A 16,954-nucleotide genomic window follows, 5' to 3' on the forward strand; every position below is an offset into this window, starting at 1 on the left:
TCAACCCAGAAATTCTGAGGCCAGTTTCAATTACACCTAATGAGTTTAGTTTGTTCAAGAACTGACAAAAACTCAAAAACAGAAATTTTCTCGTCTTAATGGTGCAACAAGTCAAAAGACTGTTAATCCATTGAGAGCAATTTCTTTTAAGGACTGCTCCTGTTAGCTGAACAAAGATTTTATTCAGCAAAACTACAAGTTACTCTAAATTTTTACATCAGGTGCAAATTTAAGGTGCAAGCATTTAAAGTTAAAAGTTAAAGTTTATTTATTAGTCACAAATAAGGCTTACATTTAAAACACTGCAATGAAGTTACTGTGAAATTCCCCTCGTTGCCACACTCGGGCCCCCCTTCGGGCCAATGCACCTAACCAACACGTCTTTCAGAATGTGGGAAGAAATCTCAGCAGCTGGAGGAAACCCATGCACGCATGGGGAGAACGTGCAAACTCCACACAGACAGTGACCCAAGCCTGGAACTGAACTGGGTCCCTGGCGCTGTGAGGCAGCAGTGCTAAAAATATTTAAAATATTCAATTTCTCATTAAGCATTGTGTTAGCAGGTAGAAAGAGATCCACCCTATCACTATTGTAGCAAACAAAATAACATCTTTATTTTTACAGAGCATATTCATAAATTTAACATAGAAAAGAGACAATGTCCAGGCAAATATACATGCCACGTTTAAAAAGATAAACTTGTTTCCTTGGTGAAATAAACATTTACTTAAACATTTCAATTGAGTAGAGGGAATGGGAGTAATTGGTTTAATCAAAATTATAAATACAATAAATTACAAAAAATTTGCATATGCAAATAAAGTGAAAACATTTTTTGACATTTGACAATGTCAAAAATTCTAAATGCACTCATCAGGAAATCACTCACTGAATTTTATACAGACCATTTTTGAGATGAAAAAGATATTACACACTTTTTTTACTCATCTAATGATCAGTTGTCTACTGCCACTGTTGAAAACAATCATTGTATAGTCACTGGTACATTAATAAGATACAAAATAAATAAATTTAAACCCATTCTTCCTTCAAACTGAGAAATCAAGACAAGTTCATAAATATTATTTTTGGGATTTTTCTGGCATTACTTTTAATGGGAATTAAGTCAACATATGTTGATAGATGTTCAACTGTTCAAGGAGGATTGACAAATAAAGGAGTCATTTTTAAAAGTCAACTCTTTTATTTAACACTTTTTACAATTTTTACAAATATCTTCAGCTTTAAAAAGTCACAAAATTTTTTTGCACTGATTAAGTGGGTATTTGAATATTTTGTATATTGTATGGTAGTGTGGTTCCATTTTTTCCAGTGAGGATATAGTTAATATAAATAATAAGACATGAACATTCTGTCAAACAGTTAACATGTAAATACATTTCAGCTTGGGTCTGTCTTAGGTTGCAAGTGCTACTGCCTGCTCCTGCTGGTAAAGGTGGCCCCCTGCACCAACAGAACAGTTGGTCCATGATTCTACAATGACCAGAGATGAGTAGGCTTCAAGTAGGAGAATAAAATCTAAAAAAAAGTTACAGCATTTAAGAAAACTATAATTTATTTTGTTGTACTTTAATTACATTGGCTGCATTTGTGAAATAGTCCAAGAACAGCCCAACATTTATAATTTACAATCTGTTTCAAATGTAGAAAACCTTCCCTTTTACTCAAAACTTTAATGTATTAGAGAAGCTTAGGTTTACTGTGCTTTGCAGTGCCCCAATTTAGTCACAATGGAACAAAATGATTTACTTAAAGAATCCTTGCAGTCTGATCTTACTCTCACGTTTAGTTTGTGAACGTAGGCACTTAAAACTCCTGGGACAACAGTTACCAAAATGCTCAGAAAACTAAAGAATTAAGTATTTTCCGATTGCCAACTACAAGATCTTTAAATTATTATTTTTTAAATGCACAGGACATCTGGCTTGTACACAAATTGAGTCATACCATTAACAGAGCGTAAAGTCTCCAGGCACCAAATGTGAGCGACATATACTTCTATACAACGCAAGGTCTTTCTTATGACTAATTTATGGATTGATTCAATTTCTTCCCCCCTCATCCTGCACACAAGTAGGTTTCTCAAATCTTTATTATAAATTAGCCTCATCTGAAAGCTTGATATAAAAAGCGGACCACTCAATACAGGGAGTTGTGTGTTAAAAGTAATGGTAACTTACAGTCTAGCAGATAGAGTTACATTAGTGGAAATGGAATCTATAGAACAAGCAAGATGGTTGTTTGCAAATATGCATCCTATTGAACTAGAACAGATTGTAAAGTGACATGGATAGTTAGTCACCCCCCACAGAATTAATGAACATTGCCAGTTGATTTACAGATATCACCTTGTAACGGAGAGGTTTTAAATTTTAGATTGCTTAATTGCTACAACAATAACTTCAGTGATAATTTTTTAAAAACATTTTAATTTTCCGTAGCACAAATTTTCAAGACTACAGCTAACTAAATACACTTCATTTGGAAGCTTGATGCATCCACTTTGCCCAGAGTGAAAAATAAGATTCAGTATTTACATTGCAACACTTTTTACACTTCCTGATTTTTTTTTGTCCCTTTACATTTTTTTGATAAATCTTCTAGTTTTCCTACAATCAAATCCATGACTTTTTTTGGTTTCCAGAATGGTTAAAATGGTAGACATGTCCAATATTTTTTAAATAAGCTTTGAGTCACAAAGAGAAACAAAGATTGTTACAAATGTGCAAGATAAATTGTTCAAGCTGCAAAAGGTTTACTGCCCATTCTAGAATAACTGATGGCATGGAGATGGTACTAAAATGTACATTTGCATGCATTTTGAAAAATGGCTTGTTCTTAGAACAGAACATTTTTTTAAAACAGAAGCCTTTCCAGTGTTATCACCATCCAAATACAATACACTTCATTTCAACTCAATTCGATGTGAGACTTGTTTACCCGACTTCTGTAGTTCTATTGAAAACTTACTATATTATCTCAAACCCTACATTCACACAAAGGTGATGAAGTTTAAACATACAAAAGATGCAGTGACCTAATAAAGGATTTACCAGCAATCCTTTCTTAAATGAGCTTATACGATTAAGCTATTTGTAGGATACAATTCACACTGGAGTTTAAGTTTCCAGGGCTGTCCTTCGGAAACTCTAAAAATATAACTTTTACATTACAGATAAATGTAAAAACCAAAAGATTGTATTCATGTTAAAGCTTATGAAAAGGGAACACAAAAAAATCTGTCAAACACAGGTTTATACACAGAAGGAAACTCAAAATTTCCTTCAAGAAGTTTCATTTCCCCAAAATAATTGGCTGAATCACTCTAAAATTCTCCCAGCAGCATCTTCTTTCTCCATGCTCTTCCTACCTCCCACAAACCGCAGAAATAGTTTTCCTATTTGGCTCTTGTGATTTCTGTTGCCTCCTGCATTAAAGTAACTGCACAAGGGGTATTTTCAATGTTACTGTCCTAAATAATTCATTATTTGATGGGTTCATAATTCTGAGCCAGAACAATCAAACCACGAAAGACATCATGGAAAACTTGCTTCCAAATTCATGAGAAGAAAGATTTTAGTGGAAAGGCCAAAGTTGATGCTAGATTTATAAACATGAGAGGAAACTAAAAGAAAAAAATTATAAAAATGGCCAAAAAAATTAGGTAAGCTCTTCAGAAATTATATCAGTTACTAAGAGTGCCAAGCTGATAATGCGAGGCTATCAAGGGGCAAATTGTAAACTACAGTTACAAACGTAAACTTCCCCATTCACAACTAATGACTTTTTAAAAGGTTAAATGATAGAGAATTAATCTAAAATCTTTTACAGATTTTTGACAAAGACTACATCTAATAAAGTTAAACAAAAAATAACACTGAACTGCACATAAAAGACGTACACAGCTTCTTCTTTTGGCATCTTGTATTTTAAGGGCAATACTTTTTCAATACTGCATAACTTGCTCTCACCCAAATCCATTAAAGGTCTACTGTTTCCCCTCCAGCTGATTAGTGTAATGTAGCCGTAGCCACGTCTTAGGTACATCTCCGAACATGCTCCAATATGAAGTCAGGAAAGTAAAGGCTGCAGACTTGCAAGCCATCCAGCTTACAAGGCATCCTTGGGTATTCATCTTCTTTCCACTTATTTTCTTCTGGATCGAAGGTAAGTATGGAGTCACTATACTGGCCATTGTAACAAAGACCACCAAGAACTATTATCTGCTTTTCAACAACTGCCACCCCATGTCCACTTCTACCTATAGGCATTGATGCTAGGATGGTCCATTGGTCAGTATCAGGATTATAAACTTCTGTGGATGGACAGCCTTGAGACTCAAAAGATGCCCGTAAAATCACACACACCCCGCCAAATACATAGAGTTTCCCATTGTGGGCTATCATCTTATGAAAACAGCGTGCATAATTCATTTTGGCCTTGTTCTCCCAACATGTTGTAACCACTTGTGTTCTCCTTGTCCGCTGTTCTACAGTCCCTTCCTTACTGGGATCAAATACACACACTTGTTTAGAGGTCGAAGAGGACATTATGCCACCAGTTATGTATAGCTTATTGTTGAGAACTGTTCCTTCATGGCCATATTTATTAACTGGATATGGATCAATGAATTCCCATTTGTTTTGTGTTATGTCATAACGTTCTGTTGAGTAAAAGGTTTCATCTCTCGTTCTCCCTGCCACAGCATAGATATATTTTCCAATGATGCCAACAGCAAACTCAGATCGAGGGACGGACATGTCAGACATTCTCAACCATGAATTTTGTCGGGGATCATACCTGAAAACTTTGGACGAGGCATGAAATTCACCATCAGGACCCAATTCTTCCCCTCCCAATAGAAACACAAAGTTGTTCACTACTGCAAGACAATCAGGTCGCAGTGGTACTTGTGGACCCTCGAGTTCCCACCAGACCCTTGGCCTGTGCAACAGAAGAATCTTGCTATTCACCATGCTATGTCCAATCATTCCTCGGAAAACTGCAGTTTGTGCCTTGGCAGAGCGAATGTGATTAGATCTCATCTCCAGAAGAGGCTGTTGATTAATGTTCTGAAAGTAACTTAAAGCCTGCTCAACCTCAAATCGAAGCTGCCGTGAGTAGCGATAAAATTCAGATGGTTTCACCTGAGAAGAAATGAGAACATATAATAACATGGTGACAATTTGGAAATAGGAAAGATTAACTTTAAATAACAAGAATACCTCTGCTTCAATCTTCAGTTCACTTCTAAACTCTAATATAATTAGTACTTACAATAAAAAAGTCCTTGCCCAATAAAATCACCAATTGCAGCAATCAAAATCAAAAGCACTAGACTTCATGGTTATGCGATTTTAGGACTTTGGCATAACATTGCAATCCAGCCATCACACACTAGTTAGCAATAGCAAAGCGCATGAACTATGCACAAGTACAATGTGCAAGTAGTGATGTAAAATCTAATTACACAGCTCATATGTTACTGCAGACTGTTTAGAGGAGTAGTGGCTCTGTCACAGAAAAGTAGAAACTTTATGTTGCTCTTTCTGCCCCAAGTACTTTACAAATGAATATGAGCAAAGTGTGATAAAATACATCTATTAATATTTAGTCTATATTACATCAACTCTGAGAAAAGAACTGTGCAGGTGGATCAAATTTTCTTCAGGAAATTAAACCTCAGCAATGGCAATATTTTAGATATTTTAAACTTTGCCATCATGCTTTGTTCCTAATGGTTTAGTTATCAAGTCACTATGGCACGTGGAGGTTAGAACTGAATTGCTCTATATTAAAAACTTAAATATCTGACCATCTCCAACATAATCTGGATATTTAATACTGTAGGGAATGGAAAACATTTAAGTAGTCTCGCTTAAATATATTATTTTGATGTCACATTTATCAACTTTTCCTTCTGAAAGTACAGCAATTATGTTCTGCCATATGGATTCAACTGAGAATGTGTGATAATATCCTTTGTTATTTATATAAATTGATGATAGGGCCAGGGAATTTATGTTTCACAGACTTTGGACAACATTTGTTCACATCAGGAAATAATATACACTTGTGCAAAAATCTGGGAACAGAGAAAGAGAACAGCTGGAATGCTACAACAAAAAAAACCATACACATTGACCCGGACTGGCTTTGCATAGTTAATACAAAAGAAATTAAAAACTATAATACGAAGCAAGTTTGTTTTTTACTTCTTGCACATTTCTTGACAAATTTCAGTCACGTGCAACAATCAATATACCCACCACCTTCACTTTCATAAATAAGTAGCCTGTGACTGCACTGCAAACACTCCCTACAACCTTTTAATGTAAACATTAGAAATTGGCCTAACAACTTTCTTCCACAAGAAATAATTCCATCCACAAGAAATCTTTCACGGTTCTTCATTGCCTGATTCCTCGATGGAATGACAAGTTGAATTTGGTACTTCCTTGAACTTTAGAAAACAGCATAGGGATGGGCAGATTTCCCACCTAACACCTTATGTGATGTTATAAGATTTGACGAAGGAACACTCAATGACACTTCATATAAAATAGTGAAATTATGTTTAAAACAAATAAAGAATGTGACAACACATAATGACATACAAGTCTCATTCTAACAGGAAAAGGTATTGCTGCATATTTGCATTCTCCCACCACAATTCCCCTTTAATAAACTTAAGAGAATGAATACTGGCAACTGAGGCTAGCAGCATCATAGTTAAGACCATGCTTGTCATAACACAACTTCAGAAAAGGGAACTTGATAATGTGATCAAAAAAAGCACTGGTTGATTTTTCCTATTCATGGCTAGGAGTTCAGAGAGCAAACTGAGGATGCTGAGATCACTCTCATGCAAATTCACAAACTGTTCTCCTTTTTAAGAAAAAATCCTTTGGATGTACCCAACATTTTATTTCCTCTTACTAATACTCTTCCTCTGAAGAAAAGTGCTGGGGGTAACAAACTCTCACTTGTAAAAACTTAAAAATATTGCGGATATCTTAGAAGCTTGCAACTTTTAATGAATAGCTCACTGAAAAGTTTTCCACAACACCTGCATGGCAACCCCCTAAGGATGAGTCACATGTGGATGATGTACTAATATCTCAAGAGTAAAGCTTAGTGCTTGCCAAAAAAATGAAAGAATAACTATTAAAACTCAAAATAGTTGCAAATCTGGGATGTAAGGGTTACTGTGCCAAGCATTCAATTTGTAAAAATACATTTGAATTAATCCTTTAAAAATATTTATTTCAACACCAAGCAATTCCTAGCATGTCTGGTTTTAGAAGTTAGCCAATTAAGTGCACAAGTCCCAAAGTCCAACAAAACATTTAACCTGAGAAGAAAAAAAACAAGTTTAACAAGGATTATGTTCATGAATCACCTGAAGCAATTCACTTTTCTTTGGAGGACAGCAGTTGTGGGGAATTAAGGGAGGCAGTGATGCAGGAGAAGGTATTGTAATTCTAAAGCTGTAGTATGGTATCCAACCTACTCGTTACTTAAACAACATCACAACTGTTTTAATAGGAAGAGCTTGCTACTTACGCAACCTCAATTATGAGCAGGCCATAATAATTACTTAGCAAAACAAGCATTTGAAATGGAAGGAAGTTGGTAAAGAGATAATACTGCCCATTTAATACTGGATGATAAAGCAGCAAAGAATCCTTTTTCTTAGCGTGGATGGATCGGACAGAATGCAGAATGAGTGCCTGAAAGTCAGATAGTCCTTGGTATCATTTTGTTGCATCTGAATGCATCATAGTATACACATCAAGGTGGAATTTTGAATGTGTGAAAACTCTGGATTAATATAGCTAGCCTCATGCTACAGTTGTTTTATCCTAGCAATAATTTAACTTCAATACACAAAATTACATCATTTTTGTGGGAAAAGAAAACAAAGTCCTGGTGCTTTTCAGCACAAGCAAAATTAAAACGCACCATTTAATAATTTTCCTCTTCTCAAAGTAAGACTGGTCAGATTTTGAAAAATTCAAGTACAATTGACTGTGATATTACTTTGAGTTACCTTGTCAGCCTCACGTGGAAAAACCTCTCATACTCCATGTTTTGTTATGGTTGATCAACTGGTTAATTCAGGAGGCAGGGAGGAGATACAGAAATCAAACAGTAATAAGATCCTCTGTAATTATGAGGAAAGTTCCAAATTAATTTAAAATATGAAAACTATCATGTCTTTCTTCCTTGGATTATGGCCAATCTTATTTATTACACAGTCTGCGCAAATTGGCACAGTGTTCCAATCATTCTTAAAGTTTGTGTTTTAGTTACACTCGTTATGTACAAATAAACGCACAAAGACTTACAGGCTAGGTTGGTATCCCCAGTACAAATGCTCTCCACACTTTGATGTGTGCTGGGAGTATCAGTCCACGCCACACGACTGGTGTGTTACTGCAAAAGGTGAGCTGTATTAGAGTAAAAGTGTGTGTCTTGTCCCTTCCCTCCCTCCCACCACCAAATGAAACACCAAACAAAAACAATAAACACATCTATTTTGCTCAAGAAAGTTTCTGTAATTAAATCAACAACACAAGTGTGTACATTTTCACATACAAGATGAATGGTAATTACAGACACTAAAAGTGGTATATTTACTCTGCTTCCTTTATTCCCACCTCACCAAATCACAACTTTGAATAACAGTATCTGTAACATGTGCCTTTGATTGATAACAGTGGAACCATCTTAAGCTCAATTCTCGCCTGCCTGAAAACATTTCAGTCTCAATCCCATCGTTCACCATCAGTATTGGTTGACTGAAGTATAATAGGGCAGAATCTACTTCAAGCAGACAGGAATCACTAGCTCACTGTGAATAATGTACTGTATTTGACTACAGGCATCTAGTGATCACTGATGGCTAGAAACCCAAGGTTGATGGGGTATGTCAGCTGCAGGCTGTTATTAAACTGCACCATTCATGTCATATTAGAACAGCAAAGTCAGCTTGAATATTAATCAACACTGGATGTATGGACACAAAAGTGTGTGTAGTTCATTGAATTAGCGAGTTATATTCTTTGAGCTACAGACTCTAAAAGTGATCATTGCTGATAATGTTGGTTTAAAAAGGTTGATAGGTGGTATTTAAATTTGAAAATCAAAATGGTTCTGCTTGTGGCTTACAAAACTTTGAAGGAAATTGGATCTCCTATGAACTGACCATTAGCTATTTGTGGTGCAGAGCTCAAGATGTTGGAGAAAGATGAGTAAGTAAAGGGAAGAGGAAAGAGCACAGGCTCAAGCTTCCACTTCATTACAATCACGCTGCTAACAATTAAAAGGAAGGAGAAAATTAAAATTCACACTCAGCAGACCATTCCTCTGGTCTCCTAATAGATACCCACACAGCAACTCTCACATCAATCCACTTGGTTGCAAGAAGTGCACAGCTTGGGAGAGAAAAATAATTGATCTTAAGTGTGCTCCACTGTATTTCTTAACTACAAGAATTATCATACTTACAGAAGTTATAACCAATTGTATTGCAATCATTCCACACAAACATTGGAGACAGATCAGGACATTTCTTGCTAAAATAGGTGTATTTAAATCTGCACACACACAAGTACAAAAGGGTACATAATTGTCCTTTATAGGGAATAAGCCCAACCAAGACCCGCCTGAATTCAAATCTCCTGAGCTTTGTTTATTTGATTCCTCTGAATTCATGGTGACTATGACATACACAAATTTAACAGCTTCTGCAGAGTTTGCTAGGATGTTTACAGATCCAACAAAGTAACTTAACAGTCTCCTGCTGCACACAAAAGTTCCCAACATGTCAATGCAAGATTTTGAACACAAACACACTTGGACCCCTCTCTATAGTTGCACTATAAAAAAGAAATGGCAGGACCACGAGCAAACGGCAGAAAAATAAAACAAAACCATAAAATGATTGCTGGAAAGCAAGTTTCTTCTGTGAAGTTTAAAAAAAGATCAGTTGATTTCACCAAAGTTGTAAATAACACCGGTCAACCAGATAACCAACCAAAGCCAGTTGGATAGCCAATTGTATAGAGATATTTTGTTGAGAATGTCAACTATGTGATCTGATGCTGACCCTTAACCCATGATTACTTGCCCTTCCGTCTTATTGTTTTATACTTGCAGTTAGATTCAGGACCACTCTAGTTCACTCCCAGTTCCACGTAAAATAGAGTTTAAGACCACCAGTGACTAAAAAGCTCCCTAGAATCTGCTTCTCAAAAATCCAAGGTCTTTGTGCTGCCATCCTCAATCAACAATGCATCAGAGATGGGAAGCACTGAGAGGAAATTTTAAAGTCGAGCTTTAGAGCTTTTACTACAAAGCTTAATATAACTGCTTGCATTACAGTAACATTCCGAAATCTCTCTTCTTCCCCAAATGTATCAACAAGAAATCAATTTGATATCAAAGCATTTTATCTATATTTTTGTTTCTTTTAAAATCAAAAAACTTTTACATCACAGTACAATATGACATGCAAAAAGTTATTGTAATCTTATTTTTCATAAATGTCGTTAAGTCACTCCGTGATACAAGAAGCCTGCATAATCTGCAACTGCATAAAGCAATGGCTAGAAAGTGAAGAAAGAAGCAAAAAAAAAGCAGAGTAATTGCTAACAATGACAGATCAGCAAGCTAAAGCAAAGAGTAAATGGACTCTGATATTTTCCCCACAGCACACAATGGTCTAGCTAAATGATTCTTGGTTACTGCTTTCAAACATACTAACCTTTTCCAAAACGTTTGTCGTATTCATCAGACAAAACCTGACATTCTGAACAATGGTATCTGTGTGCCTCCAACGGCTTCTGTCATGTCGCAGCCAGGCCTGCGCAGCCTCAAAAAGCTCAATCTCTGGGAATCGGCTCAGCTGATCATTCTCCAAACATGACAAAAGCTTTTCAACACTCAAGTAGGACAGAAAGTCAGCTCGGGACATGAGTGGCACGAAATTCTCAAGAAGGAACTTGTCCAGCTGTTCTTGGATACCGTCTATATTAACACTGAAATCATCCAAGAGCCGCATGATTTCTGCACAGTTATCCAAGCAGATTTTTGACAACAGGAAAGAACAGCAGAATTTCACCACTTCAGTCAACTGGACATACATGGCTGCCTGCAGGATCTCATGGACAGTGCTCATGTTCAGTTCAATGGAGCCATAATACATAAACTGAAGCACATGACTAAAACCTGTTGGAGTCAGTCCTTTAAGGTGAATCTTGTTCTGGTCCCGCTCCCTCATGTCAGCTGTGAACATTATTCGAAAGTAGTCACTTTGCGTAGCCAGTAGTGCCTTGTGAGCTTGGAACTGATGGTCCTCAATTACAAGTGTGACATCAAACAGCAATCCCTCTTCATACAGGGTTTTAAACCCTGAAGAAACACAGGAGTCATGAACAGAAGAGTTGTACACATCCACGTTTCCTGCCATTAATACCCTGAAACAATCAAAAGGATCAATCTTAATATGGATTCATACATTTAATCTTTAAAAAATCCGATAGAGTTAGTAGCCACTAGTGCTCACCCCAGTTGCTGCTCCCTTCTCTTGACAACAAATACTATAACCTCTGACATAACACAATGCTCATGCTTGTAGCTATATTTTAGAAATTTAACATTTATACTAGGTTAACAAAGTAAAACTAACAAGTACTTTTATATACAGTTGTCAAGGATTTAGATCAGGCTAACTAATTAGATCAGACTAAATAAATTAGTTACAATGGCATTGATATTCACATCCGCCCTCAGTCACTGCACTTGCTCAATTCAAAGCGGAAAGTTTGATTTATTTTTCTAAAGTTCAAGAACATTCAATCCAAAGTTTTGTTCACCATCATCAGTTTGCATTTATACTGCTCATTCTTGATACAAATACTATTAGCCTGTGTTCACGATCAGTATCTTTTTATGATGATTACTAATGCTATCAGTGTTTATTTCTAATCTAAATTTTTCAGTGATAGCCTGAAACAACTAACTGAGTTTTGAAGGATATTTAGAATTCAATGAAATCACTTACTTCCAATTCCATCTTGGCTTTGCCTAACCCAGCAGAACAAAATGATTAACACACAATTAACATCCTGTTTCAGCTTTTCATTTCATCCATTTTTAAATATTAAATACAACATAATAAATATATATCACATTTTTAAAAATGTATTTTAAAAAGAACATCACCACAACGTGACTAAAAAAAAATTAACAGGTTTCAACCTTTAAACCAAAGCTTTCTGGCTAATTCTGATGTTCTCAAATATTCAGCATTCAACTGATATGCAAATACATAATTGCGAAATTTAAATTCAAACAGACCTTTCTTAGAACAGAATCTTACAGTGCAAAAGGAGGCCATTCAGCCCATCAAGTCTGCCACCACCACAATACAACTCAGGCCCTATCCCCATAACCCCATGCGATTATCCTAGCTAATACCCCTGACACTAAGGGGCAATTTAGCATGGCCAATCCACCTAACCTGCACATCTTTGGACTATGGGAGGAAACTGAAGCACCCAGAAGAAATCCAGACATGAGAATGTGCAAACTACACAAGACAGTGACCCAAGCCAGGAATTGAACCTCTGTTCCTGGCGCTTGAGACAGCAGTGCTAATCACTGACCCAGGTTTGATTCCCAGCTTGGGTCAGTCTGTGAGGAGTTTGCATTTTCTCTTCATGTCTGTGTGGGTTTCTTATTCAGTGTTATTTTACAAAACAGCAAGTTTCTTTTCCCAAAGAAAAGTGCTTTGTACACAATTGTAATAGCTTTCCATCTTCAACACCAGGCGTTAACTTGGCAGACTCAATCACCCTGTTATACAGCCTACCTCATTTTATGCCAATCAAACTAGCGGCATGAGAACGATGAAAATCAGACAAATAATATAATGAGCTGATAATCAAATCTACCAGATTATGGCATAGGTGGAGAAGGTAGAACCATTTGAATTTTTTGCCTGCTGGCAAAGTCACCTAGTACTCAGGAAACCTGAAGCTAAAGGGAGGTTGGAGACATGATACCAGGATTCTAGTACTTTAAAAACATTGCTTGTGAGATCAGGAGAAGCAAAGTGTTTCCATCATTCCAAAAGCATATCTTCTGTTGCTGTCTGTCCCAACCCTCTGTCCAATAGGACTTGATCTTTCCCTCCTCCTGTGCTGCCACACTTCACGTCAAACACACACTCTTGGGCAGCTCTTTAAACCCACTTGATGCAATTAGGACCTGGAATTTACAGAGGATAACAGGTGGAAGGCTGGTCAGAAATGCATTGTCACAGTCAAGAGGTAACTACCGCATAGATGAGTTTCAGCAACAAATGAATTGAGGTTGGGGTAGAATTGGTCAATGACACGGAGATGGAAATGATGACACGGATAATGCCAAATATGACATCTAGATAGCAAACAGCATAGTTGCGCCTCAAACAGTTGCCAAAAAGAGGAATAGATCTGCTTGCTGGAGAATACAGTTTGTGGTGAGGACTGAAGACAATGGCTTTGACCTTCCCATATTTAGTTGGAAGAAATTTCTGTCCACAGCACTGAAGAGTGGATAGGCAGTATAATAATTTAGAGACAGTGAAGGAGTCAAGAGAGATGACGCTGAGGTCAAGCTGTGTGTCATCATTTGTGCGAAAGCTGACAGCATGTCCAGGTTAATGAACTTGAAATAAAGTTTCTCAAGCATAAACTTGACCCAATTTATGAATATTTAGGACAGGTTTCATTAGAAGCCAGCAACCATACAATTTCTGCACCCATCCAACTGAGTTGCTTCTTGGCATTGTGACCGGATTCAAGGACAATGCATGTTTTATGCATCTTGCATGTGTTAACATATTCAGTCAATTATTTCTCAAGTTTCTTTTTGATCCCTTCATAGAAGCTGCAAATTAAGATTTAATTTACTATTTCAGGTAGATAAATTAAGATGCTTCTGTAATTGGGAAAAAATATACACATTTCAGCCATCCCTGCTCCAACTCTAAATCAGTAAATCATTAAATGCCAAAAATATTACCTTTCAAGTTGCATTTCATTACGTGCCAATTTTAAACTTGAATTGGCTTAGTAGCAGGACTGTCAGAAAAAAGTCACTGATCCTAAACCATGACACGTAAAAAGATACTGCCTCACCAGAAACATAAAACAATAGCAAATCTGCTGCAACTTTAAATTATTCAACAGTTGAAATCCTAGCTAAGCCACTGTACATTTAGCTAGCAAAATAAGACAAATGAGTTGACTTCAACTTCCATCTATTCATTTTCTATAAAATTTGATCTTTCTTGCTTTTGTTATCTAAAAAGGGGTGTACATCTGCGTTCTGATACTACAAGATGCAAGTAGGTCTCTCACTGTTAAGCAGGGCACTTTTTGAAGAAGAAAATAAACTTTTGCTTTTATCAAAGTTGGAATTCACCTGGTCGGGCTGTGCTTTCACTCTTTCAGAGTAACAAAACACAATGCAGCTCAATTTCAACATCCATTTTCTAACAACTTGTATCTAGATAGCACCTTTTATGAAAGGCACATCCCAAGGCACAAGGAAATCTGTTACTGATCTGGAAAACAAGTTTGGGAGGGTGAATAAAACCACAGCCAAAGTGATGGGTCTTGACTTTATTTAAGAATGTGGGGAAAGAGGTGGCAATGTTTCAGGGAGAGCCTCACAATTTAGACTGAAGCTGTTCAGCACACTGTTATTAATGTGGGGAAAAAGGATAGGGAAATGCATTGAAAATTAGAATCAGAGGAACAAAACATCTGGCAGTAGATACAGGTTTCAAGAAGACGGCAGAGAAAGGATGTGGAACTTAGATTACAATAAGTTCTAAATGTAAAATCTAGTTATGGCACACACATGATGGCCAAACAGCCTCATTTTGTTTTGAAATTTTAGTGATTCTAAAACAACAGCGTTATATGAAACACAAACAGATTTGTTGCATAAATCTTTGATAATTCACACATTTTAAATACAAACGAATAGTAATTAACTAGCAAAAAAGTGGAGCAACTCCTTTTATATGAGACAGCACCTGTTGTCAAACACTGAATAAAGCCTATTAATAAGGCTCACAACAATTCTGGAAAGTACAATCAGGCATGATAATTTTTCTTCCTAGTACAAATAGGCAGAAACTCTTGTTCGAGCATAGGTCTATGGCTCTTTGCCCATTCAAGCATATTCCTGTACTGTAAAGTTGCAAAATCAGAGAACTGTTTCAGCACGAAAGAAGGCCATTTGACCCAGGCTGGCTCTCTGGAAGAACACCAATTGAGAGACTGCTGCTCATGCTGGGCTTTAGTATAGGGCAGGACATTACTTCATTTATACTGTTCATTTCTGTGTGCTACAGTTTATGGCAGTTAAAATTAAGTCAAAATTTGTGCTTTTCTTGGAAATAGCATTTGTTTCCTTAACTACATTCAGCTGCTGCATTTGTTCCTTTATTCATCTTAACAGTTCTACATATAAACATTATTTGTCTAATGCACACATGTACAGTGCTGCCACCTGCTGCAATTTTGAGGCTTCCACTATTAAACCCACCATGTTTCTAACCTAAACTCCCACTGTTCTGTTGCTGAAAGCCAATCATAATCAGGAGGCGCTAGCTTCAATTTCCCAGCCAGTCCGCTTTACTGCTGGGACTTGCATGCTTGCCAAGTTTGGAATCTTATGACTGTCAATGGGATATAATCCCACAGTGGTTATCTCAGCCAAACCCCATCAACAAACACATTTCCCATATGAACCACTGAGCAGCATTCTGCAGCTGGAATTCTACCTGTTTTTCCATGAAGACAATCATTTTGCTAATTGAAAAATAATCTGCTCACACCTATTGACAGAGGGGGTAAAAGCAAGCCTCAACTCTGACCTTCAATGTGGCTGTTAATTAGTCATTAACTAGCAAGAACTGCATGAACGTGAACAGCAATTTAGACATCAGCTTTCCTTTTATGTGGGCATGCTTCTCAGTTTCACTCAACTGTCTCATAACTGAGGATGACCAACTGTTAATTTAAAGCACTGAGGACAAATTCATTGTTTTCCATTGCCCCTTCCATAGAAGCAAAGCAGCTTTTTTGCTATTTAATAGTAGCCTACCACAATTTGTTAAATATCACTAAAATGTTACTTTTTACTGAACATTCTAATAATGTTTTTTTCATATATACTTTTACTTAGCTTATTCTATTAATGGTATTTCAAAGCCATAACTTAGAAGGACGTTCAATAGGGTGCAGAAGTGATTCACTAAAACAGTACCAGGGATAAGGGATCGATTATATAGATAGACTGGAGAAACTGAAATTGTTCTCAGTAGAATACAAAAGCTTGAAGAGAATATTTGATAGATGTATTTATAATCATGAACAGGTTGGATAGGATAAATAGAGAACAATTCCCAACGGCTGAAGGGGTGATAATCAGAGGGCACAGATTTAATTGCCTGGGTTTTCTCTGGGTGCTCCGGTTCCCTCCCACACCCCAAAGATGTGCTGTTAGGCTGATTGGCATAACAAATTGTCCCTAAATTAGTCTTCCCTCAATGTGGAATGTCATAAGCGTAGACAAGAGTCATGGGTGGAGGGGTGACTCAATGTTAAAATGGCAGCGCAGGCTCATTGGGCCAAAGGGCCTGTTTCCTGCGCTGTGTTGTTCTTCGTTCTTTGGAGGTGACATGAGAAACACTTTATGCAAGAATTTGTTTGAATTTGGAAACAAATTCAACAGTAGCTTTTGAAAGGAATTTGGCAGGTTAATAAAGTGAAACAGGAAAGGAGGGTTGTGGGGTATGAGTGGAGGAGAGACATTAACTGAAATACTCTTCAAAAACAGCCCTCAAATGGCCTCCTTCCGTGG

The 16,954-nt window shown here is 36.8% G+C and overlaps 1 protein-coding gene across 3 annotated transcripts in view; it reads right to left on the bottom strand.

The window, feature by feature from the left end:
- klhl15 (kelch-like family member 15) overlaps positions 1-16,954 on the bottom strand; it is a 38,327-nt gene that overhangs the window by 7,943 nt on the left and 13,430 nt on the right. For 2 of the 3 annotated variants that reach the window (XM_080203971.1, XM_080203972.1), the window contains 2 exons: positions 10,794-11,505; positions 591-5,169 (listed from right to left, as the gene is read on the bottom strand). In XM_080203971.1, the coding sequence (XP_080060097.1) occupies positions 4,060-5,169; positions 10,794-11,505 (1,822 nt within the window). In that variant the 3' untranslated portion in view covers positions 591-4,059. Of the gene's footprint in view, positions 1-590; positions 5,170-10,793; positions 11,506-16,954 lie in introns of those variants that run through there. The other variant, XR_013888682.1, reaches the window with a different exon arrangement.

Source organism: Carcharhinus amblyrhynchos, chromosome 15, assembly GCF_965287045.1.
Source record: "Carcharhinus amblyrhynchos chromosome 15, sCarAmb.v2.hapA, whole genome shotgun sequence".
Classification (NCBI taxonomy): domain Eukaryota; kingdom Metazoa; phylum Chordata; class Chondrichthyes; order Carcharhiniformes; family Carcharhinidae; genus Carcharhinus; species Carcharhinus amblyrhynchos.